Here is a 27,101-nt window from a genome sequence, read left to right as displayed (position 1 = left end):
ATAAGTATATTTATTATAAAATTACTAAAAAAGGTACTACATTAAACAAGGACATACTATGGAATTTAAAATTAAACAAGAATAATGTTGTAATATACTTGGTCAAACTAGTTATAAGCAAAGTGCTTATAAGCCAAAAAAAAAAAGTACCTCCCCCCAACTTTTTTTTTTTTCTTATAAGCTAACTTATAAACTCAAAAAAGTTATAAACAAACAGGTCAACTTAATTTTGAGCTTATAAACAAGTTGACCAGCTATAAGCTTAGACAAACACCCCCTAAGTTTAGTGGTTGTAATTCAATTTGTGTGATTAATTCAAATTAAATAACTCAAATTTTAATCTAACACTAGTCAATACCCTTCCTTAAGTAATATATACCTTTCAACTAACTTTTACAATACACATAATCAATTAATTTGTATTAAATCTTGAATGTATTATCAAGAGGTGGTGTTAATAGGAATAATTATTGAAGTTTTTATCGGAGAGATTGGTGAAGTGTGCATAAACTGAACGTACATCCCTTCATCCAAAAAAGAAAAAAAAAATAATAATAAGGTTCCCAAATTACCATTCAAAAAGAAATCTTCACACAGATTTGAATGTTTTTCGTTATGAATAAAGTAGTGGAGAAGGAGATTCTCTTCTTAAAGGACCGGATCCAGACATACCTCCTTCAGTTTAGTGATATTCCAAAGAACTAAAGGTTTCGTGGAGTTACAAAACTCCCCAATCAATGATACAAGGAAAAAAATTATGACATATACGACACCATCATGATTTAAATGAAAAATTGATGAATTTAAAAGTAACAAGTAATTTATAATCTATTTTTTTATTCCTAGTTATTATTTTTAATATTATAATCTGAGGATAAAATGGTACATTCTAAAAAATTGGGAAATTTGTCACTTAGAAACCCTTGGATTCCCTGGTGTATGGCTAAATCTAAAGGAGGTATTTTTTATTCAGTTTTCTAAAATGTAGTAATAAAAATAAAATAAAGGGCGTATAAGTACGCCACTGCAATGCAAGTAGTAGTTACCAAACAGGAAGCTCAGAGTGAAACTCTTCGTCTCTCAAAACACGGGAAAAAAAGTAGACACAAAATCAATTCATTAAGATAAATAATTCCACACAGTCGCCTTCACAATCACAATTCACATCCATTTACATATAAATATATATATATATATATATATTTATTTATTTATATAACGTTAACGTAATCCATTGACATTTTCGAAAAACTTTTGTGTTATCAACTCTTTCTCAAATCCCCCTCTCTCTTCTCCTGTCTCTCCCTCTTTTAAATGCACAATACTACAACTTCTATCTTTGCCTCCTAAATTCATAAGTTTTCACAACACCAGTTTCAACTTTTCCGTTTGAACATTCTTTCTTGTATAAATGGAGGCGTTTTTCTCTCTCGGAGTTATGATCGCCTTTATGTTGTTGTTTCATGTGGGGTCGGTGTTGAGTCATTTTCCAACGACTTTAACGCTTGAGAGAGCGATTCCGCCGAGTCACCAGCTCCAGTTGGCTCAGCTTATAGCTCGTGACAGGAAGAGGCACGGTAGATTGTTACAGTCTTCAGGTGGGGTCGTTGATTTTCCTGTTGCCGGGACCTTTGATCCATTTCTTGTTGGGTAATTCTGTTATGCTTTCACTTGTTTCTTCTTTTTGTTGAATTTTGAGAAATGGGTTTGTTTTTGTTTTTAGTGATAATCTGGTTTTCTAATATGGGTTTGCATTTGACTTTTCGACTTTTTCATGTTTTTGGTATTTTTGGTTTAGTGGGTGTTTGTTAATTCTTGAGATTTTAATGTTATATAATTGTGTTTATGATATTTTTTTTTCTCTTTTTATATGTTTTTGTTGTTTGTTGAGTGAAAGATGGTTTATTATACAGATTTATTATAATTTGATGGATCAATGAGATTTGAAGGTTTTTTGTTTTCTACCTTTCTGTTTGCTATGGCTTTCGTCTTGTTCATATCTTTCCATTTTTCCGATAATTTGATTAAATTTAGTCTTTTCATTGGCTATATACTGATTGTTTTTTGGTTTGTTTAGGCTTTATTACACAAAAGTGCAATTGGGTTCTCCACCAAGAGAATTTAACGTGCAGATAGATACTGGGAGTGATGTTTTATGGGTCAGTTGTAGCTCCTGCAATGGTTGCCCAGGAACCAGTGGACTCCAAGTAAATTTCGATTACTTTATATGTAAAACTTTCCATTTATTGTCAATTTGGCCAAATTTCATGAATCAATTGGACCAATTCTGTGCTAACATTTTTCAACTGGATTGCTTGATTTTCATACAGATTCAGTTGAATTTCTTTGATCCTCAGAGTTCATCAACTGCTTCATTGGTTTCTTGTTCAGACCCAAGATGTAGTTTAGGACTTACATCGGCAGATTCTGTCTGTTCTTCTCAGAAAAATCAGTGTGGTTACACGTTCCAATACGGAGATGGCAGTGGGACTTCTGGCTATTATGTAGCAGATTTGTTACACTTAGACACTATTGTTCAGGGTTCTGTGAATACAAATTCTTCATCTCAAATTGTCTTTGGGTAAGCTTCATGAATCTGTCGAGGTTAAGATGATAGTTTTATTCATTCGTCTTGTTGGTTGGAGCTTAGAAATCAATCTTTCTTGGCCGATTGTGAAACAGCTGTAGCACCTTGCAGACCGGGGACTTGACAAAATCAGATAGAGCAGTGGATGGGATCTTCGGATTTGGGCAACAGGGAATGTCTGTTATCTCACAGCTTGCTTCATCAGGATTAACACCAAGAGTGTTCTCCCACTGCTTGAAAGGAGATAGTGCCGGTGGGGGTATATTGGTCCTCGGTGAGATTGTGGAACCGAATATAGTTTATTCTCCACTCGTCCAATCACAGTATGTTTTTTTCATTAAAAAAAATTGATACATTTCATTTCCTATTTGTTTCTCATGATAGAATTTTGTTATTAGTCATGAAAAATAGAATTATGATGAGTAGCATGGTTTTTGTGTTTGGTTTAAGACATTTTCACATTGTAGCAGCAGCTGCTTTTTAAACTGACCTATATCATTTATTTGTACAGTTCTGAACATCTTATTAATATTCACATGATGCATCTGTGTACTGCTGTTATGACTTTTTACAAACTGCTCTTAAGGTTAAAGGAACATGAAGAGATAGTTGGGATGAAATATGTTCTTCTTACTTGTTTATTAACAACTTTTAATTGGTAATTTCAATAGCATCTTGCATTTTGTGTCTGGCTTTTGAAAATGGAACTTCTATCTTTGTTTCAAATGATCCTTTAATGAAAACTGTTCTGAATTAGCTTATGTCGACGGCTGGGAGAAAGGATTAGTGAAAGAAAATTGTAAGCCAATGGATACATTATGTCTCTCCAATCACCTGTAAAAAACATTTTTAAGCTTATATATTTTCCGTGAGGTTGAGGTTCTTTGAAGTTATCTTCTCTTATTTGGAATTGTAGCTTGTTCTGTTCTTTTCACAGTCATGTGATGCTTTGAGACAATCATATTTCACCGAATTATTTTCTAGCTTGCCCCTGTACTATAAGTTCATAGTGCACTTAGGCATCTTCTATTCTGTCAAAAGGTTTGTGGCTCTTGCTATCTGTTAACCAAATGTTTACATCTATAAGTTGCAATGTTGTTTTCATTGAATTGATTTGTAGTAGCTTGTCAGGGTGTCAAAGAAAAGGATAAAGGAAAATCTGGCCCATAATTTTGTTGTTTGATACTGTAGTTTCACTAACTGGGGCATTATTTCTGTAATTCATATAATTATATTGATAAATCTCCTTGTATTTCAACAGTTAGTGCATAGTCTTTGCAATGGACCCATAGATTTTGATTGACTAGATGCATCCTGTTGCCATTTATTGATTTGCTTTCTTTCTTGTTTCCATAATTTTTTTTCTGTGTATAATTTTCTTTATATAAGCATGAAACATAATGTAAATTTGTGTGGAAATAATTGAATAAAAATATTATCTTTTTTCATATGAAAGGGATGGGGACAAATCGTGAACTATGGTAAATAACAATATTATTTCAGGGAAACAAACAAACAGAATCGATGTATGAGTAAAATAATAATTTCGCTTGGTTTAAAATAATTTCCTTGACACTCTTTCAAACATGGGTAAAATATCGAAGCTTGTCTGTTGAACATTTGCAGTTTTAACAAGAAAATTAAATTCCTGGCTATGATTCTGAAATATGTAAACAACTATAGTGAGTGAGTTTCATTTTGATTCTGACATGTTTAGTAATATGGATCTTCTTACTTTTTTAATGAATGAAGATATGGAACTTAAAATTATTGACTGCTGTAAGTTTGACTAACCAATTGAATGTTCAAAATTTCAGGCCTCATTATAATCTGAATCTGCAGAGCATTTCTGTCAATGGCCAACCTTTGGACGTTAATCCATCTGTGTTTGCAACATCAAGCAACAAAGGAACTATAGTTGATACAGGGACAACTTTGGCATACCTTACTGCAGATGCCTATGATCCTCTTGTCAATGCTGTAAGTTACAGTGAGGAAATTATTAGTTTTCCACTTGATACATTGAACAGTAATTAGAATATTTTTAATTGAATATTTTAAGATGGATATTTTATGTTTGTTAACTTTTCCTAGCAAATAGACTGGAATTTAATATGATCATGAAACACTGCAAATACTCACTTCAGGCAAAGTTTGACTTATAATATGCTCTTGCTGTGCAGATTACAAGTTCTGTTTTGCAACCTGTACGCTCTATTCTTTCCAAGGGAAATCAATGTTTTATTGTCACCACCAGGTTTGCTATTTAGATTTATAATTTCTTTTCATTGAGTGCTCATTATATTAAGACAACCTTAACTCTTAATTATTATTTTACATTCTGTTCAGTATTGCTGGCATATTTCCTCAAGTTAGCTTCAACTTTGCTGGAGGCGCATCCCTAGTTTTAAATCCTCAAGACTACCTTATACAGCAGAATTCTGTTGTGAGTGCATTTATATGTTTGTATATATATTCTTTCTGAAAAATTGTGGAGGATTTGTCTGTCTATCATCTATGCCTGGAAGCTGAATTGATACAAGATGGGTTTCTGTTCAAGAGTAACATTCAGTTGCATTTATATTTTTTGGTTTATATATGTAATATATACTTCAGCTATAACTCACAATTATTTCTCTGATAAGTTTCATCTACCAGTTCATTGAATGCACCATCTTCACCTACTCAATGTGGTCACCTTGATATTATTTCTCTTTTTTCTTGTTTCCATGCAAAATTTAATCTCCTGTTCTCATCTCTCTTCATATTGCCATTGAATTCATGTTGGTTTAGGCATGTGTATGCTTAAATCCAACACCTCCATGTTGATAAAGACAGGTTATTATTGTTGTTGTTGTTGTTGAAGTCTGATCTCCTTCCAGACACCTACATAAATACAGTTTATGCTTAAATTGACATGGGTAATTTTGGTTACAGGGTGGTGCTGCAGTGTGGTGCATTGGCTTTCAAAAGATTCAGGGTCAAACAATTTTGGGAGGTATTGACAGCACACAAATAATGTTTCTGATTTAATGCATATGTAGATCTCATCTCATTTGGGCTATAGTTTATCTGTTAACTTTCTGAGTTCTGACTTTCTTCAAATTTCTGGTTTAACCTCTAGTTATTGATGTTAACGTATTGTCAAACGCTCTTCCAATTTTTTCTTGCTTGGTACCATATACCTAAATTAGCTGACCTGTCTCATAATGCATACCCCAAAGAAATGTTTTCTCAGAAAAAGAAAACTCCTTTCGTAATATGGTTCTAGTAGTTCAGCCTTGCTATCACTGGCCAGTTGTCAATCTCATTGGTTGGTATGTTTGCTCTGTTCCTGGTCCATAAAGAAGAATTCTTGTCAATCTTATTGGTTTGTCTGTTTGCTCTGTTGCCGGGATCTTCCACAAGGAAGAAATAAAGAATTTTCCTTTAATCATCATTAGAGATGGAATATGTTGAATACCTCTTTCCTTATTTTGATTATGCTGGTGTATCTTAACTATTTCTCTGAGCTGCATGACCAAGAAATTTTCATGTCAAGTTTTATGTGGCCCCTACTTTCCATTTGTGTTTTCTTGGTTATATTTAAGCTGGACCTGCTTTTTGTTTTTTGGGACTAACTTTGTTCATCTCCTGTTTTGCAGATCTAGTTCTGAAAGACAAAATTGTTGTCTACGATCTGGCTGGTCAAAGAATTGGATGGGCTAACTATGATTGTAAGTTTCAATGACCTCTAGAATTGGCATTAAATGTTGATCAACTAAAAGCAATTTTCACTCCATAACATTACTATATTTTTTATAAGGAGATCACTTGTGGAAAACTTGAAAATGTTTTAACTGATCATTTGTTTAAGTGGAATGTTAAAACAAATTGCATAGTTCATGTCCATCTCTGTTGCCCTAATTTAATGTGTTTACACATGTATTTTACTAGGTTCAATGTCAGTCAATGTATCTACCGCTACAAATACAGGTAGAAGTGAATATGTAAACGCAGGGCAGCTGAGCGGCGACACTGCACCACGGCCTCAACCTCACAAGTTGATACAAATGAACATGATAGCTTTCCTACTGCATATACTGATGCTTGGCAGGTTTGTGTTGTTGTAGCATGAATTGCCGGAGGTCTAATACCATTTTCTTCTTTTTTTTTTTCTTTGCGTTGTATATTCTCCGGCCGGTTTATTATTATAGCAATGGGCAGGCCCATATGTCATTAATTTTGTGGGTGTTAATTGTGGCTAATTTTTCTTTAGAATATATGTATGTTCATCAGCCATGTAGGGTTAGGATTTATTTCATTGGCAAGAGTTGTAAATTAGATTTATAAGGGAACATTGGTTTAACAGCATAATCAATTTATACAAAATCTTTCTGTTCTTTTGACTTCTTCAAACCGTTTTATATCATATTCATTTAATAGCAACAAAGTTAGAATTTCGTGAAATTAAATGTTGAAATTGAATCATTGGATCAAAACATCAATAACTTTGTTAGATTCGTTGGAATTGATAATGAATTCAAATTACTTTTAGATAGTTGATATGTTCTGTACCACTCAAACGTATACTACAAGCTTTGATAGACTGATTTATTCATAGATTGTTATGTTATTGGATCGATAATATTATTAGATGATAAAGTTGATATTGTATTCTTTTAATTTATGCTGTCAATCTAATCCTTTACCAAATACAAACAAGCAAGAAAGAGGGATGAAGTTAACTACAACAGGCATGCATCTCATTATTTTTCTATATCAAGAAGTCTCACCCATCTCATTTTTTTTTTTTTTTTTTTAATTAATTTTAACTATTTTTTCTATATATGGGATTATGCTTTTAAGAATAATATATATATGATGAGGATATCTTAAAATTTCTAACGTGTAAACAAAGGTGAACGTCTAGACGCTTACTTCACAAACTCTACTATCAAAAGTGAGTGTTTAGATGCTCACCTTTAATCCTCACATAAAAAATTTCAATATATATTAGCCTAAAATTGGACATATTGTAACGAATTGTGGTGGATTCAAGAGAAAATGATTAAAATTACTTTTGGAAAGGTTTTATTAAAGATGCTTTTAATACAAATTCTTTTAAAATTTTAAAGTAATCCTAATAAACAACAATGCTCTTTAGATTATGAAAATGGGGTATTGTATTTATGTTGATAAATTATAGTAATTTAGGATTTGACTTTATTTGCGGTTAATTATTAAAATTAGAATTCTAATCGAAAAACTGTTGAACTCTTAAAGATAAGAATCCTTGTCCAAACTAAACTAACTAAACAAAATTTACACACACTTGTAATTTGTAAAGGATTAAGATGTTTTGGCGCCCTTAAAATTCTTCTTAAACTAAAATTACAATTCTAAAACAATACCAATTCATACATACATAATTCTTTTCCTATAAATTTACACTCTTTCTTACAATTATCTTCCCTACTTTCTATTTCTCTTTCAACTCTTGAAGAATGTCAGACCAACCAATTACAAGCACGGCAACCCTTTTTTCACTCTACGTTGGGGATCTTGATTCTAGCGTGACTGAAGAAAAACTCATCGAAACCTTCTCGAGCATCCCTGAGTTTCACACTGCTGTTCTTTGCAAGGACGCCCTTAAAAAACTATCGCTCTGCTATGGCTACGTCAATTATAACACCCTTGAGAGTGGTACGTATGTGCATGAAATATTATTTTCTTAATATTAACTAACCTCTCTTTAATTAATCTAGCATTGCATGGTTATTATATATAGTCATATAGATAGGAGGTTTTGTCAGTGACGGAGCAGAATTTTGTTTCAGTGAGGGCTAACTGAAACCAGAAGCTATTTCTTTAATGGTTTGTTCTATATATCTATTGAACCACTTACTATTGAAGTGGAATGTTATCAATTTATTTACCTAACTCTTATTGGTTATTGGCAATCTTTTTATTAGCCACCGAGGCCATTAACACTTTTAACTACAAAGTGGTGAATGGTAAATCGATGAGAGTCATGTGGTCAATGCCCAATTCTGAAGTCAGAAATAGTGGAATTGGCAACCTATTTGTTAAGGTATACATAGTACTTTTGTCTATTTAACCTATTTGTTTTCGGCCTTTTGTTCTTGAATTTCACTATATGATATTAACTGAATAACAATGTAATTGGCAGAACCTGGCTAGTTCAATAAATAATTTGAAATTACATGAAATTTTTATTGAGCATGGAACTATACTGTCATGTAAAGTGGCCGTATCTGAAGCGGGAGACAGTAAGGGATACGGTTTTGTACAATATGCTGAAGAAGAATCTGCAAAGAATGCCATTGAAAAGCTTAATGGCATTACAATTGAAGGGAAAGAACTGTAAGTGCAAAATTATTAATAAAAAATTTGGATTGTTCTTCCTCAAACATATTTTTTTACCTAACGTTAAAGTATTTCCTTGCAGTTATGTTGCTCACTTGGTCAGAAGAAATGATCGAGATACATCGTTCACTAATTTATATGTAAAAAATTTGGAAGATGACATAAGTGAGGAAGTTCTAGCAGAGAAATTTTCCGAATTCGGAAAGATAACCAGCCTTGTTATCACAAAAGATGTAAATGGGGTGTCGAGAGGTTTCGGATTTGTTAATTTTGAAATTGCAGAAGATGCCATGAGAGCAAAAGAGTGTATGCATGGAAAACAAATTGGTAAATTAGTGTTCCCTAAATTAGTGTTCCCTTCATAAACCAATACATAATACTTCTTTTAACAACTATTGCCTTTGCCTACTATATATTTCTCACACTTAATTCATAATGCCATGCAGGCTCGAAGGTTTTATATGTTGCAAGGGCACAAAAGAAGGTTGAACGTAGACAAATCTTACGCCTTCAATTTAAAGAGCGTTCCCGAAAGGTAATGAAAATGATTCAATCATCACTTTCTTAAACTCCGAACTTGAGAGTTGAGTACTTATAGGCTCAATACTTGGCTTGTGTAATTTATGAATTGCTAGAGCTCAAGCTCAGCTTGACAATTCGACCCAAGTTGGCGTGAGTTGCTCGCTCGACTGCACCCCTAAATGACAAGGACCAAAATGTTACTAAAAAATCATTAAGACTAAAGGGTTATGCCAAATTTCAGGATAAAATTGTAATTTTGTGACCCATTGTCATATAGGTGTCGCATTTGACTAATTTAGGAGTTACGAGCATGAATTTATAAAAGTTAATAGATGGTAGTCAAGTTTTGCCGGTCTATGATTTGATGTTATAGTCGATTATTTTGACTACAGCTATACGTTTGTAACATTTTCAAACATTCTTGTCACATCTCATTCTATACGTGTAAGTTTAACCATAATTTTATAATATGTTCAATTGTTTTGTCTTTACAATTTTTACTTGTAAATGGGAAATGACATTATTCTCCACCACTTCTTTTTAGGTTAAGCGTATAATTGTAAAAACAAAAATCATTCTCTTTTTTGTATTGAAAGCTTTATTTTTACGGTTATTAATACAAATTAAAAGAATTTTAGGTTATTCAGAATTTATAAGTTCACAAATAAATAAAAATCATTAAAATTACATGATATTTCTACTTTACAACATTAATTAATTTTTATATATATATCCTTTTAGACCCAAAGCAAATATAATTACTATTCCCAAGTTTGATTCTCCACTAGGCACAAAGATAGTAGTTTGCTAATGACTTACTTTAGAAATCACGACGGTGAGTTGTTGTGGAATAGTTTCGTTTAAAGATCATCGGGTAGGTGTGAGCTGACTCAACACTTATATATTATATAATTATATAATAATATATATATATATATATATTAATATATATATATAATCACGACGGTGAGTTGTTGTGAATAGTTTCGTTTAAAGATCAGTCAGGGTGGTGTAAACTGACCCGACACTTAATATAATATATATTATTATTATTATATTATTATTATTATTATTATTATATATTACTATTTTGGAGAATTCTTATCAATTTCTTATATAAGTTTAATATTTTGGAAAATAGTTATAATTTATTGTTTAAATGAAAAATTGATTATACAACCAATAAATTATAGAACTTAGGGGATGTTTGTCTAAGCTTATAAGAGCATCTCTAATGGTACTCTTTTATTTTAAAGGGCATCTTTCTTATAATATAGAGCATCTTTATTAATTTTTAAATATAAGAACACAATTTTTATTCAAATCCAATAGACTTTTTAAATTTAATGAAAATGCTCTTTATTTTTTAAAAAGAGACTTAATGGAAGAGAAAATTAATAATAAAATATATAGGAACCTGTAGTTTATTAATTAAAATTAGGATAAGAGTGACATTTAATTTTCTAAATGTGGAGAGCCAATTCACTCTCTAATTTATATTTTAAAGATAAGAGCATATTGAACTCTTGTTTTTTATGGATAGACTCTTTATAATAAAAGTTTGTGTAGTATAAAGAGTCATTTGGAGATGCTCTAAGCTGGTCAAACTAGCTTATAAGCTCTAAAATTAAACTGACATGTTTGTTTATAACTTTTTTGAGCTTATAAGTTGAACTTATAAAAAAAAAAAAAGTTGGGGGGGGGGGGGGGGGGGGGGGGGGGGGGGGGGGGGGGGGGGGGGGGGGGGGGGGGGGGGGGGGGGGGTGGAGGGACTTTTTTTTTTTTTTTTGTTTTCTTATATGCACTCTGTTTATAAACGGTTTGACCAAGTATATTACCATTTATCCTTTTTAATTTTAAAATTCTATAGTATCATTTTTTTAATGTAGTACCCTTTTAGTCATTTTAAATATAAATATATTTATAAACCACATTTTCAAACAAGTTAACTACTTATCAATCATTTATAAGTATTTTAACAAATACGTAATTGCTTAAAATTTCAAATGCTTATAATCCTAATTTCTTGTTCTTTGCTAATTTCATAACTCAAACAAACACCCCCTTAATCAAATGATGTTTATATTAGTTTCTTAAGTTTTTAGAACTTATAACTTTATACAAATAAGATATTAAAATATTTCAAATCTTGAGCAAAATAATGAACATATTTTTAAATACTTGTAAAGTTCTTGAGTATAAATATGAACCATTGTTATATTTTTTTTTTAAATATTATTATACCCCTATCTACGATAAAAGATGGAGACTAAGAAGTATACTCCCTTTTAAAAGCGAACACCAAGCTTTATAGATATATTATTGATTCTTTTAACTTACAATGTTGTGGTCTTTAATGTAATATTATATGAAAATCATTCTTAAAATAAAGTTATTTTCCTTATTTGAATGAATTTCTAATATCCACCAATCAAACATTGAAAATCGAATAATATAAATTTGTGAATGTGTGGGCAGATTAGATATTTTGACTAAAGGCTAAAATGGGCCTAGACTATCAAACCCAAACTCGAAATGTCTGAAGCTCTTAGTCTAGACCTCAATCTTATTTGGGCCATATCCATATCTCTATAACCAGATATGATCCATAATAACCTACAGTTTAACACACCACACACAACACACACACAACACACACACACACACATATATAGGGTAATTACTTTATCGAATTCAAGTTCTTCTTTGGTAAGATCAAGTTTCTTGTAATCGTTCAACGCATGGATGATTTTTTCTTTGGTCGTCAGCAGGATTTCTTTCCCGCCTCTCAGTTTGGTCAAAACTACAAAGTCTAATAACTGAGGCGATAAAAAGGAACACTAAACGGCGAAACTGAAACCAAAAACTTGTGGTATTTGATTAGATGAGAAGAAAAAATAGCTTTAAACAAGTCAAAGATGAGAAGTGAATGAGAGAGATTTTTTATTTTAATTTTTTTTTGAGTTTTTGAGAGACAGAGAGAGAGAGAAAAAGTAAACAAAAGATGAAAGAATATTAGACAGAGAGAAGAGGAGAAATGGAGCCCATTCAGCAGTGGTCAAACCAACCATAACCCGGATTCAATTAATTAATCATAATTACAATTTTATCCACAACAGAATTGCCTTTTACACTTTCCCACTTTACCATTTTACCCTCCACCTCCCTCTTTTTATTACTCCCCCTTGCCATTTCCCTTTCTCCCTGTTTTACTTACCACCACGGGCACGGACTGCCCGTTTCTCTTTTAAAAATTATTTCCACGTTTAATTAAAGATTTTTTTTTTTGAATAATTAGTATATTAATCATAATTAATTTGTGCTTTGCTTAAAAAGCCACATTTATGTCAGTTCAATAAATATCTTTTTATACTAGTTATCAAGCTAATACCGTCTCAAAGATATTCATACCAATCTTATCTCATTTCAAAAAATGAATGGACGAGAGTCTTCTATGTGTCAAGACAACTTACAAAACACTCATTACATTAATATCAAAGATGTATAAATTGACAATTTTCTTCCCGAAAAGAGGGCTAGACATATGAGAGCTAGATATAGATTTGAGCTTCATTATTTCTCCATCTTTGTATGCGTTACAGACAATATCACAGAAATAACCAGAGAATAATAAAATAATAGTGGATGTATGATTTACTTTAAATAAAAACCTCTCTTTTTAGTCTATTATTTATGTTTTTGTAGCATACATAGTCTCAGTTCCATATTTAAATCTCATGGATCCATCACGTATAATTTCTAAGACTATTTTAGTACTTTGTACATGCGAGTAGTTGGCATCCAAAATCAAGCTTCAACAATTTGGAATATTCAAAAAGGGCAACGGGATTTTAACTTTTAAGGAGGTCCGTTTGGTCATTCTCAAGAGATGGGCGAGAAGGAAAATTGGGGAAGGGTTGATGTCTAGAATGGTAATTTTGTAGGACACCTCGATATTCAACGAAGAGCGCCTCGATCGAAGTGACAGGCCAGTCAAAGTTAGGAAATTAGTTTTTAAAAAAAGCATGTTTCCGGTGTGGTCAAAGAGACCTATCAATATAGTTGTTTGACTATTAACTTATCCCGTTAGATCTGCGCGTGGCTGAGAGATCGACGGTCAACATACATCACTTAAAAGCCCCACATGGGACCCACTGACATCAACAACTTTGTCTTCTAATGAGTACTAACCTCCCAAGCTCCTCAACGCGTGAGAACATTTCACATCATCACCGTCCCGGACCCTGAGTCCCTCAGCAGGCCCAAACTCTCCCTTCACTTTATACTGTTCATCTCCCAGTGGCGGGAATAATGACAATTTAATCCCTAAGATTTGTCTTTAGTACCTTTAATCTTGTAAAATATTTTAGTAACCCTTTCGCCCCTAAAGTTTGCTAATGACACTATGACAGGTAGGAGTGTTCGGTTCCGGGTACCCTACACTTTTTGAAGGAACCGGAACCGACAGTTTCTTGAGATTTGGAACCAGAACCAGAACCGACGGTTCCACTTCCTAGGTACCCAGAACCAGAACCTGCAACAACAGTTCCAGTTCCGGTTCCGGGTACCCTCTAAAATTTATGATCCCCCAAAAGTTTTTAAAATGGTAAAAAAACCCTTAAAAACTTACAAATACCTCCCCACCTGGCACTTGTTAACAAAAATAAAATTACAAATTATAAATTCAAAATTACAAACTCCATTATTTTGTAAAGGTAGATTCTCAAAAGTCAAACCAACTTACTTTAAATGTTCTGAAATATAAATATAAATGTATTCACATTACTTTTTCTATAAAAGTTTTTATTAAACCCCCTAATATTTTATTTTATTTTATATTAGTCTCAGTTCTTGGTTCCTGGTTCCGGTTCTGATTCCTAACTATCGGAACCAGAACCGCACAGTAACAATTCCAAAAATTTGGAACTGGAACCTACCCATTGACAATTGGTTCTGGGTAGGAACCGGAACCAAACCCAGGGTACCCGTCGATTTTGGTTCCAACTGGTTCTTTTGAACACCCCTAATGACAGGGACCAAAACTTTACAAAAAAATCCTATAAGACTACAATGTCTTAAGCCAAATTTCAGGGACAAAATTATTATTTTCTCTCTATGACCCATTGTCATATATGGGCGTGGCGAGGCACAATTGAGTTAGGAGTTAGCGTGGTTGAGCTATATAGCATAAGAGAAATTAGGGTGTTTTGTTTTGTCTGGTGAATGGGATTTGGGACTTAGGGGTTAAGGCATGTGGTGAAATTGAGATATATTTATGCAAGCCCTTTTAAGCTCACGAACTTGAGAGTTGAGTACTTATAGGCTCAATACTTGGCTTGTGTAATATATGAACTACTCAAGCTCAAGCTCGGCTCGATAGTTCGACCCAAGTTGAGCGTGAGCTTCTCGCTCGGCTGCACCCCTAAATGACAAGGACCAAAATGTTACTAAAAAAATCAATAAGACTAAAGGGTCAAGCCAAATTTCAGGGAAAAAATTGTAATTTTGTCACCCATTGTCATATAGGTGTCGCATTTGACTAATTTAGGAGTTAATGAGCATGAATTTATAAAAGTTAATAGATGGTAGTCAAGTTTTGCTGGTCTATGATTTGATGTTATTAGTCGATTATTTTGACTACAGCTATACATTTGTAACATTTTCAAACATTACTTGTCACATCTCATTCTATACGTGTAAGTTTAACCATAATTTTATAATATGTTCAATTGTTTTGTCTTTACAATTTTATGACTTGTAAATGGGAAAGGACATTATTCTCCACCACTTTCTTTTTAGGTTAAGGTAATTGTAAAAAACAAAAATCATTCTTCTTTTTTGTATTGAAAGCTTTATATTTACGGTTTTAATACAAATTAAAAGAATTTTAGGTATTCAGAATTTATAAGTTCACAAATAAATAAAAAATCATTAAAATTACATGATATTTACTTTACAACATTAATTAATTTTTATATATCATATCCTTTTAGACCCAAAGCAAATATAATTACTATTCCCAGTTTGATTCTCCACTAGGCACAAAGATAGTATGTTTGCTAATGACTTACTTTAGAAATCACGACGGTGAGTTGTTGTGGAATAGTTTCGTTAAAGATCAGTCGAGGTAGGTGTGAGCTGACTCGAACACTTATATATATATATATAATTATATATATATATATATATTATATATATATATATATATATAATATATCACGACGGTGAGTTGTTGTGGAATAGTTTCGTTTAAAGATCAGTCGAGGTGGGTGTAAACTGACCCGAACACTATATATATATATATTATTTATTATTATATTATTATTATTATATATATATTATACTATTTTGGAGAATTCTTAAATTTCTTATATAAGTTTAATATTTTGGAAATAGTTATAAATTTATTTTTAAATGAAAAATTGATTATACAACCAATAAATTATTAGAACTTAGGGATGTTTGTCTAAGCTTATAAGAGCATCTCTAATGGTACTCTTTATTTTAAAGGGCATCTTTCTTATAAATATAGAGCATCTTTATTATTTTAAATATAAGAACACAATTTTTATTCAAATCCAATAGACTTTTTAAATTTAATGAAAATGCTCTTTATTTTTTAAAAGAGACTTAATGGAAGAGAAATAATTAAATAAAATATATAGGAACCTGTAGTTTATTAATTAAAATTAGGATAGGAGTGACATTTAATTTTCTAAATGTGGAGAGCAAATTCACTCTCTAATTTATATTTTAAAGATAAGAGCATATTGAACTCTTGTTTTTATGGATAGACTCTTTATAATAAAGAGTTGTGTAGTATAAAGAGTCATTTGGAGATGCTCTAAGCTGGTCAAACTAGCTTATAAGCTCTAAAATTAAACTGACATGTTTTGTTATAACTTTTTTGAGCTTATAAGTTGAACTTATAAGTAAAAAAAAAAATAAGTTGGGGGGGGGGGGGGGGGGGGGGGGAGGTACTTTTTTTTTTTTTTTTGCTTATATGCACTCTGTTTATAAACTGGTTTGACCAGTATATTACCATATTATCCTTATTTAATTTTAAAATTCTATAGTATACATGTTTAATGTAGTACCCTTTTTAGTCATTTATAATAAAATATATTTATAAACCACATTTATCAAACAAGTTAACTACTTATCATCATTTATAAGTATTTAATAAATACGTAATTGCTTAAAATTTCAAATGCTTATAAGCTAATTTCTTGTTGCTTATAAGCTAATTTTCATAAGCTCAAACAAACACCCCCTTAATCAAATAAGATGTTTATATTAGTTTCTTAAATGTTTTTAGAACTTATAACTTTATACAAATAAAAGATATTAAAATATTTCAAATCTTGAGCAAAATAATGAACATATTTGTAAATACTTTGTAAAGTTCTTGAGTATAAATATGAACCATTGTTAATATTTTTTTTTTAAATATTATTATACCCCTATCTACGATAAAAGATGGAGACTAAAGAAGTATACTTCCCATTTATAAAAGCGAACACCAAGCTTTAATGATATATTAGTTGATTCTTTAACTTACATATGTTGTTGTCTTTAATGTAATATTATATGAAAATACATTCTTAAAATAAAAGTTATTTTCCTTATTTGAATGAATTTCTAATAATCCAATCAAAATCATTGAAAATCGAATAATATAAATTTATTTTGTTAATGTGGTGGGCAGATTAGATATTTTGACTAAAGGGCTAAAATGGGCCTAGACTATCAAACCCAAACTCGAAATGTCTGAAGCTCTTAGTCTAGACCTCAATCTTATTTGGGCCATATCCAATATCTATTAACCAGATATGATATCCATAATAGACCTACAGTTTAACACACACACACACACACACACACACACACACACACACATATATAGGGTAATTACTTTATCGAATTCAAGTTCTTCTTTGGTAAGATCAAGTTTCTTGTAATCGTTCAACGCATGGATGATTTTTCTTTTGTCGTCAGCAGGATTTCTTTCCGCCTCCTCAAGTTTGTCAAAACACGTATGGAACGATACAAGTTCATCCAAATGTTTAAAAAGCGTTCCCAAAAGGTAATGAAAATGATTCAATCATCACTTTCTTATGGATGTATGTAAGAGAGAAGAAGGTTGAAATGAAATGACACACTTTCTTCATTGATAAGCTTCGTATATATACAACATTGAGATAAGATATCCTAAGACTAAGTCAAATAATATCCTAGGACTAATTTATATATATTTGAATATTTACACTTTGAATGATAACTCAACTAACTAAGACTAAGTTAGTGTTACTCACAAAGAGATCTCTAATGATCTCTATTATGCCCCCTCAAGATGGAGCTCGAGAAAAGAGTCCAATCTTAAACTTGAGAGATAAAAATTGAGCCCTTGGAAGAGGCTTGGTAAGGGCATCTGCAAGTTGATCCTCGGAAAAGACATGCGCTAGACAAAGTGATCCATTCTGGACCTGATCCCAAATGAAATGAAAATCAATTGTGACATGCTTCATACGCGAATGAAACACAGGATTTGAACGAATTTGAGTCGTCCCAATATTATCACAATAAATCACCGGACAATGAGCAAGCTTAACACCAAGATCATTCAAAAGATAACATACCTAATTAAGCTTAACAGTAGTGGAAGCAACTGAATGCTACTTAGCTTCAATGGATGAGCGAGCAACAATGCATTGCTTCTTAAAACTCCATGAAATTGGAGTTCGTCTAAGATACACCATGTAAGCACTTATAGAGGAGAAGTCATCCTTATTGTCGGCCCAATCAGAATTAGAAAAGGCATGTAATGGCGAAGTTGAATCATGATAAAGTTGTAAGCCGTCATTCATCGTACCACAAAGATATGTGAGAGACGTTTGACAAAGACCCAATGTTTAGTTGTTGGCCGGTGCATGTATTGAGAGAGCTTATTAACCACAAAGGCAATGTTAGGCCGTGTAAGTAAAAGATATTGGAGACTTACTCAGTAAGATCAAACAAGGAAGAACCAGAGTTTAGCATGAGAGAAGGACTAGTCGGCACATGTAACACCTGCTCTCTAATACTATTCTTATAATACATACTATATAAATTATAGATATACATAGCATATGAAAAATAGTGGGCTCAAAATTTCCTTTACTCATAAAATATAATTCTTTACAAATACAAAAGGATATGTATTAAAAACTTTCTACTTAATACAAAATATCATAGTTGGTGGACAGTGGTGCCAATACTCTTCGCTCCTCGACGTCCATCTGGCCGCTGCTCCTATTTCCTGCAAAACAGAGAAGAACAACGGGGTGAGCACAACAATGCTCAGTAAGTAAATCCTCTACTACCCGTCCCCGCAACTCGCTCTTTGGTTCTTTCCTTACTCTACCGTTCTTCTATTTCTAATTCTCATTGTTTTTCTCTTTCTTTTTAATACTTTTATTCTCCTTTAACTCTGTTCTGCCCTTTTTATTCTTTCTTTCTCTTTATTCTAATTCTTCTATTATTCTTACTCACCATGAAGGAAAATCATGGTTCTCTCTTGTTCTCATCATACTTACCATGAAGGAAAAATCATGGTTCTCTCTCTTATTCTCGTCATACTCTCACTAACCATGGAAGAAATCATGGTGCATGCATGTATGAGATGTACATGCAACTAATACAAAAGAATTGCATGTTTCTTTCTTCTACTCTCTATTCTTACTAGCTCAAACTCTCTCATTCTATCTCATTCTTTCTTAAGCTTTCTCAAGCTTTCTCAAGCTTTCTCATTCTTTAATTCTCTCTATTATCTCATTCTCATTTCCGTTTCTCTTTCTCATAATTCTTTTCTGTTAACTCTCTTTAGTAGTCACGACCTCATCTTACCGGAGGCACGGTCGGGACTCACTCCCGCTCTACGTGACTTCTCCTTATTTTAGCCGATCGGACTCGGTTATGCATGGATTCGGAACCCTTGGCCATGTGAGTGTATAATCTCTCTCTCGGGTACTCGGGTATAACCCTCATCCGCATGCACTCTCACAGGCTACACCACTTCTCTATCTCATACTCATGCCGCTCTCTCAATGCGGCGTACATGCGGAAATACTCTACCCATTACTCACGGGTTCCCCATCGCATAGCCTACTGTATGCTCTTATCTCTCTCTTATTCTTTCTCATGTTTACTCATCTCTTTCTCAAGCTAGTACTCATGATATAGCTTAACTCTTAGCTTTTCTCATCTCTATTCTTTCTATTTCTTTTCTTTCTCATTCTTACTCATTGGAATGTCACGACCTCATCTGACCGGAGGCACGGCTGGGCGCTACCACTCTACATGACTTCCGCTCATTTCGCTACCGATCGGATTTAGTCATGCATGGATTCGGAACCTTTGGCCATGTGAGTGTATTCTCTCTCTCTCTGAATGTCACGGCCCCATCTTACTGGAGGCACGGCTGGGGATCACAAAGCACCCACTCTCGTGACTCTACTCGTCACTCACAGGTTCCCCATCACACAACTTACTCTATTCTCTTATGTAGCACTTTTCTCTCTTTTAGTGCTCAATCTCTCTTTCTCTCTACTATCAGAGTGTTCTCATTCTCTTTACTCTTAAGAGTTGCTATTCTCAACATTCTCTACTCTTTCTCACTCAAACTATTACTCATAGTATAGCTTATACTCAAAATTCTCTACTCTTAAGCTAGTACTCATAATGTAGCTCATGCTCAACATTCTCTATTCTTTCTTAAGCTACTTCTCAATGCACAATTAATGCATATGGATGGTTCATACTCATTAATGCACTTTTGAAATGCCAAATGTAATGTTGTTCCAAAATCGTCATTCTGCACAGGTCACACTAAAAAGGGCATAACTTGCGTTATACACATCGGATTGCTAAGGTTTTTTAAAGTTTAAAAATAGGGCTACAACTTTGATGTTTTGGTCTCAACCCAGTTCAATCCGTAAAATGCCCAAAAATCACTGAGAAAGTCACGGCTGTGACAGGGCAGTTTGGTAACATGTTTTCATTTAGGCATTTCATCAAGCAACTCATGTGCATACAAAAAAAACTCTTCTCTAACTACAACTCTCCTTCTCTTTTTAACCATCCAAAATGGGAGGAAACTCCCTACTATAGACATGGTTCCTATAATAGAAGAACACTCCTAAAATATCTACTCAATCTCCTCCAACTTCGTCTCAAACTCATCACACATTAACACTTCCCATAAAGGAAATACTCAACAAACATAACATAAATACTCTTCTCAACTCAATTTATCAACAAGTAGACATATATCTCTACTTAATTTCTCAACAAGCATCATATATACATGCATAAATAAATCTCTACTTAAGAATTTCTTAAGCTTTAGCTTGAGTTGGATTTACTCACCTCATACTTGAGTAGTCTCCACTAAAACTCTCTACTCTTGTTGGACCTTAGTTTTCCCTCATTTTCTAAGCATAAACTTAGTAAGAACTTAACACTTACATAAATAAAACTCATATCTAGAGTAGAGATTCTTACCTCTTCTTGCTTAGAATCAAATCTTTGTCAAATCCCAACTCAAAACTCTCAAAAATCCCTTGGAAGATTGAGTGAGGAATTAAGAGAAAATGGGAGATGAAGAGGCGGTGGAAATGGGTGAAATGAATGGGTTTTGAGAACTCAACCCTTATTAGCTCATATAATAAACACTCTTTCCCATTTTGCCCTTACTCTTTCTTGAAATTTCCACCTCTATCCTTTAATTCTTTACAAACTGACCCCCATTTTACACTATTCTCCATGAAATTTCCTTGCATTTTACTCCCCACTTTTCCTGCTAATTAGGGGTAGAATGGTCATTTTATCTCTATGGAGAATTCTCTAGAAACCTCAAGAAACTTTTCTGCCGTCTCGTCGCCGCGGCGAAGAACTTCCCGTCGCCCCGGTGAAACATTCCAGAACCGACATCGCCAAACACGGAGCAAACATCGCCGCGACAAAGACTATTCTTCGCCCCGGCGAAGACTGCAACTTTAAAATCCACTAAGTCTTGATCAATTCCAGGGTAAACACTCAATCAACCCAAAACATAAACTCAACCAAGGGCCAACCAAACAACATGAATAAGCTACAAGCTCATTTAGGGGTAATTCAGTAACCCTTTAGGCCATACCTTAAATAGTGGCTACGTATTTCAAGTGGGGTGTTACAGCACAAGCGTGAGAACGGATTTTGTATTTCTCATATGTGTTTGAGCTAGAATATCCAAGATGTAACATCGTTGAGAAAGAAGCAAGCCATGCTTATTTGGAACAACTTCCACACCCAAGAAATAGGTTAGCAACCCAAGATCCTCGAGAGAAAACCGGTGAGCAAGAAGAGCCACAAATTGATTGACTAACTCATCATTGTCTCCAGTGATAATTAAGTCATCAGCATAAACGAGGAGACACATGATGATGTGGCCGTCAATGTTAAGAACAAAAAAGGATGTATCAGCATGAGAAATCTTGAAACCATATTCAATAAGAAATGTGTAAAGTTCATGATACCAAGCGCGAAGAGCTTGCTTGAGCCCATAAATGGCTTTCCAAAGTTGACAAACATAGGAAGGATGATCTGGATCAATACAACCTAGTGGTTGAGACATATATACAACTTTTGAGAGATGCCTTTGGAGGAAGACATTGTTGACATCTAGTTGTTGGAGAGACCACCCACGACTCACAGCAAGTGTAAGAAAAACACAAACAGTGGTGGGTTTGACCACAAGACTAAAGGTGTCATGATAGTCAACTCCTGGATGTTGATGAAAGCCTTTTGCAACTAAGTGAGCTTTAAACTTGTCAATGGAACCATTAGAATTACGCTTAGTTCAAAAAATCCACTTACAACCAATAACATTGTGACGAGAGTTAGGAGGCACTAGCTCTTAGGTTTCATTGGAATTAAGAACATCATATTCTTCAGACATGACCTGATGCCATTTTGGATATTTGAGTGCATGGGTCACAGTGGTTGGATCTAAGTCATTGGATGGGGAGAGTTATGTATTGAGATTTAACTTTTGAATTGGTTTATGAATGTTATTTCTAGCTCGGGTGGTCATAGACTGAGTAGGAGGTGGTTGGGGCATTGGTGGGTTATGGGTTGGTGTTGGCTCATTGGAAGTAGGTTGAGTATGAATAGAGGTTGTAGTAGGTGAAGAGCCGGCCAAGGTGGTTATGGATGGAAAATCACAATGGGGCGACCAGGAAGCTTCAACTTCAGATGGTGTAGTGAGTGGTGATATCACGGTAGTAGAAGAAATTTTAATTGGTGGGGGAATCCAAGTGGTAATGGTACTAGCTTGAGGACGAGAGAATTGACTAGAGAGAGATGTGAAGGGAAAAATTGACTCAATGAACTTAACATGCCATGACACATAGATTTTAGAAGTTAATAGATCTAGACATAAATAAGCACTTTGGGTTAAGGAATACCCAAGAAAGACACACGGTGTAGAACGAGATCTAGTTTGTGAGAGGTATAGGGTCTAAGCCAAGGGTAACATAGACAACCAAAGACTCGTAGTTTGGAATAACTTAGAGTATTGTGAAAATATCTTTCATAAGGAGAGGAGAGATTTAGTGTGGAAGTAGGCATGTGATTGATGAGATAAACGGTAGTGGTAAAGGCGTGAGATCAATATATTAGAGGGAGAGAAACATGAAAGAGAAAAGTGAGACCGGTTTCAACAATGAAGAGATGACGTAGTTCAGAAAAACCATTGTGCTCGAGTGTGTGAGGTGGAGTAGTTAGATGAGATATACCATTAGTGGCAAGAGCGATATATTCTCCACCATTATTAGAGTAAAGTGTAATGATGTTTTTGTTGAAGTGTTTTTCCACTATGGATTTAAATATGATGAATATATCTTTGACTTAAGATCTGTGTTTGAGAGGATAAAGCCATATATACTTAGTGAAATTGTCAATAAAATGACATAGTATTTAAATCCATCATGTGAAATCATTGGGGAAGTCCAGACATTAGAGAAATGATTTCAAGTGGTTGAGGGGAGACAAGAGTAGATTGGGAAAATGATAATTTATTACTTTTATTGCAATGACATGCGTTACATGAAAATTCAGATGACATGGAAGAAGATAAACTTAAGTGATAGCTGGAAACAATATACTTTAAAATTGGAAAAGAAGGATGTCCTAATCTATGATACCACTCAGATGAGATGGTTTTAATACTGGAAAAAGCAAGCAAAGGTGTGGATACTGACCACTCATATAAACCATCTTTAGTGTGTCCCTTCAACTACGTTGTCTCGGTGTGAAGTTCCATCACAAAAAACGAAGATGGTAAGAATTTAATTGAAACATTATTTGAGTTGTAGTAAAATTAAGAGATTGATATCAAATTCGTTTTCATGCTTGGTACACAAAGAACATTATTTAAGGTAAAAGTTGTTTAAGGAGTTTGAAGAGAATTTAAACCAGTATGAGTGATAGAAAGACTTGAGCCATCTCCAATCATGATGTCGTCAGTGTCGGTGTATGGTGCATGAAGTGATAGGTTGCTCAAGTCAGAAGTGACATGGTGAGAAGCACCATTGTCTAAGAGCCACGATGGAGTATTGGTAAGATTGGCAACAAACTGAGTTTGTGGTTGCCATGATTGTGTGGTGGTAGTGGACAAATTGGAGTTGTTGGACGATTGAATCGGTACTAAGCGGAAAGATGGACATCTCTTTGTAGTGTGACCCCGAGTCTTGCAAATTTGACAAAGACCAAGATATGGACAACAGGGAGGATGATCTCTTGGAGTTGAATTTGGCCTAGCGTTTGTCGACATGGGGGGGTGAGTGGCAAAGTTAGGCGACAAGCGCCAGCCCGTGGTGTTGTTACATGAATTAGGTGACGGGCGCTAGCCCATGGTGTTGTTACTTGAGTGGGGCGACAAGTTCTAGCCTACAGAGGTACGACTTGTCAGATTGGCTGTAGTTGGGAAATAATATGGCTCATGTTTTGTTTCTTGAAGGGATGCCTCAAAATTGAGTAATTTCTCATGGAGTTCGCCAAAGGCAATGGGAGTATCTCTGGCCTGCATGGCTCACACCAACTCCTTGTAATCATCACTGAGGCCGTTTAGAATTTTCTTCATGAGATATTTAGTGTCAACTGAAGCTCTAAGGAGAACGAGTTCATCTACACAAGCTTTGACAGTTTGAAGAAATTCGATGACACTGTGTGGTCCCTTGATAAACTTCTTGAATTGGCTTTTTACTTGCCTAATACGTCCATCAGAGGGCTTTGTATATGTATTAGCTAGGATTGTCTAGGCTTCCCAAAGGTTTTGGATTGAGCAACAAATGGAATTAAAGTTGGAGATAGAGTGCTGATGATGGCATTAAGAATCAGTTGGTCTTGTCAAATCTGGATAGTATAGTCTAGATTTGGTGTGGTGGTGTCATTTTGGGTGGTGGTGGCTGTTGGACATGATTTTGAACCATCGATATAACCGAGAAGGTCATAACCGATGAAGAGAGTGTGGAACTGTACCTTCCAGGAGATGTAGTTGTTGTTTGTAAGTTTGAGAGGAACTTGAGTTGCAACGTTGATGCTAGTGAGTGTTTTGTGGGAGTTATTGGTGTTGTGAATGGTGGTAGAGGCTGAGGGATTGCTGCTGGTAGTGTTTGTTGTCAATCTGATGGCTGGAGACAATGAAAAATAGTTGCTAAAAATTGAAAGTGATTAGGCTGAATTAGGCAGTAAGAAAATGGCAGAAAACTATAAAAAAAAAAAAAAAAAAAAAAAAATCAGTTGAGGAATTGGATTAGTTAGCACTAATACCATAATAAAGAAGAATGTTGAAATAAAATGGCACATTTCTTCATTGATAAGCTTCGTATATATACAATATTGAAATAAGATATCCTAAGACTAAGTAATATCCTAGGACCAATTCAAATATATTTGAATATTTACACTTTGAATAATAGCTCAACTAACTAAGACTAAGTCAGTGTTAATTACAAAGACATCTCTAATGATCTTTATTAACATGCTTTATATATATTTGCCAATAAATGCAGGGTTTGAATCTATATTGCTAAAACGTCCATGATAATGTTGATGATATGCAACTGAAAGCATATTTTAGTCATTGTGGGACTATCACTTCTGCTAAAATTATGCGAACAGATAAAGGAATCAGCAGAGGCTTTGGATTCATATCTTTCTCGAACCCTGAAGAAGCCATCATATTCAAAGCCATTAACACACTTAATGGTATGTTCATATACTATTGATGTTTTTTATTGTTATTTTCTTCATTATTATTATTATTTTTTTTCATTTACATTAATGTGATCTTGACTTTGTTTGTAGGATCTATATTCCATGGAAAGACATCGTATGTGGCAAAGGCTCAAAGTAAAGAGGAAAGAAAAACATATTTGCAACAAGTATATGCAAGGCAACGAATGTTAGGACCTCCCTCTGATCATCTCTTTTACTAGATTTAACAATCAGCTTTATCACGGTTGATTACCGTTTCCACCACTACCACCAGTACAAGTTTACCAACCCCAACCCCCAAACTTCACCGGATAGAGATCACCTAATTGATTTGCTCCATTGACGAGCCACAATCAACCTCCTCTTCGTCCACTTCCAATGGTAATATATATATATAACACTTGGCTTTATATTTTTTAATGAGACTAAACCTTGATTTTGCGGGTTCCTAGATCTACTAGAAGGATGAACATAAACAGAAATGGTGGTAATTATCTAGTATTGCCATTAATGCACAATAGTTTATATGGTCCATTACAGATATTAATTATTTAATTTCATTATATGAATATAACGTTGTGTTGCTTGTATTATTAATATGCTATTTTATTCCTTATAAAATGTGCTATTAATTATGGATGTTGTAGAGGAATACTCACTTAGCCAAGCTGATCACAAATGAATCGCGCTTATCGGAAGATATAAGTAGTTTGCTTGGTGCAGCTTCACCCAATAAAAGAAAGGATATCCTAGGGGAAAGACTCTTACCACTTGTGAAGAAAATCAAGGTATAAATAGCATTAAACGATCATTTGTTATATCTTTATTTTCTCAAAGTAATTTATTTTTTCTATTATAGAATCATTATTTTATTATAAAGGATTCTTCGAAGATAATAGGAATGCTTCTAGAGATTGATAATTTCAAGCTTGTTGTTCTGTTAGAGTCTCTGGAATTATTAGCTTCAAAAGTGGAAGAAGCTGCTCGAGTCTTAGAACATAATTTTTAGCTTCACAAGTGGCAAGTAGAAGAAGCTCTTCTAGTCATGGAAGAAGAGGGCACTTCATAATTTCTAATTCAACAAATAACACTTAAAAATTTCTAAAATTAGAATCTTTCTTCATTAGTTGTATAAATCTAAAAGTGGGCAGGGACTGGACCCAATCGGGCTCGAGTCTGTGTCCGGTTGGGACTAGTCTTTCATGGGCCCAGTGATAGAGGCTAAGGGATTTTTGTTGGTAGTGTTTGTTTTCATTCTGACGACTGGAGATGATGAAAAACAGTGGCTGAAAACTGGAAGTGATTAGGCTGAACTGGGTAGCAAGAA

The 27,101-nt window shown here is 33.8% G+C and overlaps 2 protein-coding genes across 2 annotated transcripts; both read left to right on the top strand.

Moving 5' to 3' along the window:
• Window positions 1-1,225: 1,225 nt before the first annotated feature.
• Window positions 1,226-6,985, top strand: LOC116123052 (aspartic proteinase-like protein 2). Its single transcript, XM_031408844.1, has 10 exons — window positions 1,226-1,650; window positions 2,078-2,207; window positions 2,331-2,581; window positions 2,683-2,910; window positions 4,405-4,567; window positions 4,771-4,844; window positions 4,937-5,033; window positions 5,525-5,585; window positions 6,232-6,303; window positions 6,524-6,985. Exons 1-10 carry the CDS (start codon window positions 1,412-1,414, stop codon window positions 6,697-6,699), a joined length of 1,491 nt encoding a protein of 496 aa, XP_031264704.1. The 5' UTR covers window positions 1,226-1,411; the 3' UTR covers window positions 6,700-6,985.
• Window positions 6,986-8,753: 1,768 nt separating this feature from the next.
• LOC116123051 (polyadenylate-binding protein 7-like) lies at window positions 8,754-26,783 on the top strand (the record flags this gene model as incomplete). The annotated part of the gene is made up of 8 exons (XM_031408842.1): window positions 8,754-8,953; window positions 9,039-9,283; window positions 9,403-9,491; window positions 25,004-25,100; window positions 25,679-25,765; window positions 25,865-25,941; window positions 26,422-26,562; window positions 26,655-26,783. Coding segments are annotated over 8 exons (1,065 nt in total), but the record flags the coding sequence as incomplete, so codon positions are not given.
• Window positions 26,784-27,101: the final 318 nt, after the last annotated feature.

This window comes from Pistacia vera, unplaced genomic scaffold (assembly GCF_008641045.1).
Source record: "Pistacia vera cultivar Batoury unplaced genomic scaffold, PisVer_v2 Contig14, whole genome shotgun sequence".
Classification (NCBI taxonomy): Eukaryota; Viridiplantae; Streptophyta; class Magnoliopsida; order Sapindales; family Anacardiaceae; genus Pistacia; species Pistacia vera.
This window is presented reverse-complemented; position numbering and strand designations above follow the sequence as displayed.

Bases quoted from the DNA above. Each gene is read 5' to 3' on its own strand.
- LOC116123052 (XM_031408844.1), top strand. From the start codon at position 1,412: ATGGAGGCGTTTTTCTCTCTCGGAGTTATGATCGCCTTTATGTTGTTG. The intron at 5,586-6,231 runs GTATTGACAGCA...CCTGTTTTGCAG, and splicing joins GGGTCAAACAATTTTGGGAG to ATCTAGTTCTGAAAGACAAA. The intron at 6,304-6,523 runs GTAAGTTTCAAT...GTATTTTACTAG, and splicing joins TGGATGGGCTAACTATGATT to GTTCAATGTCAGTCAATGTA.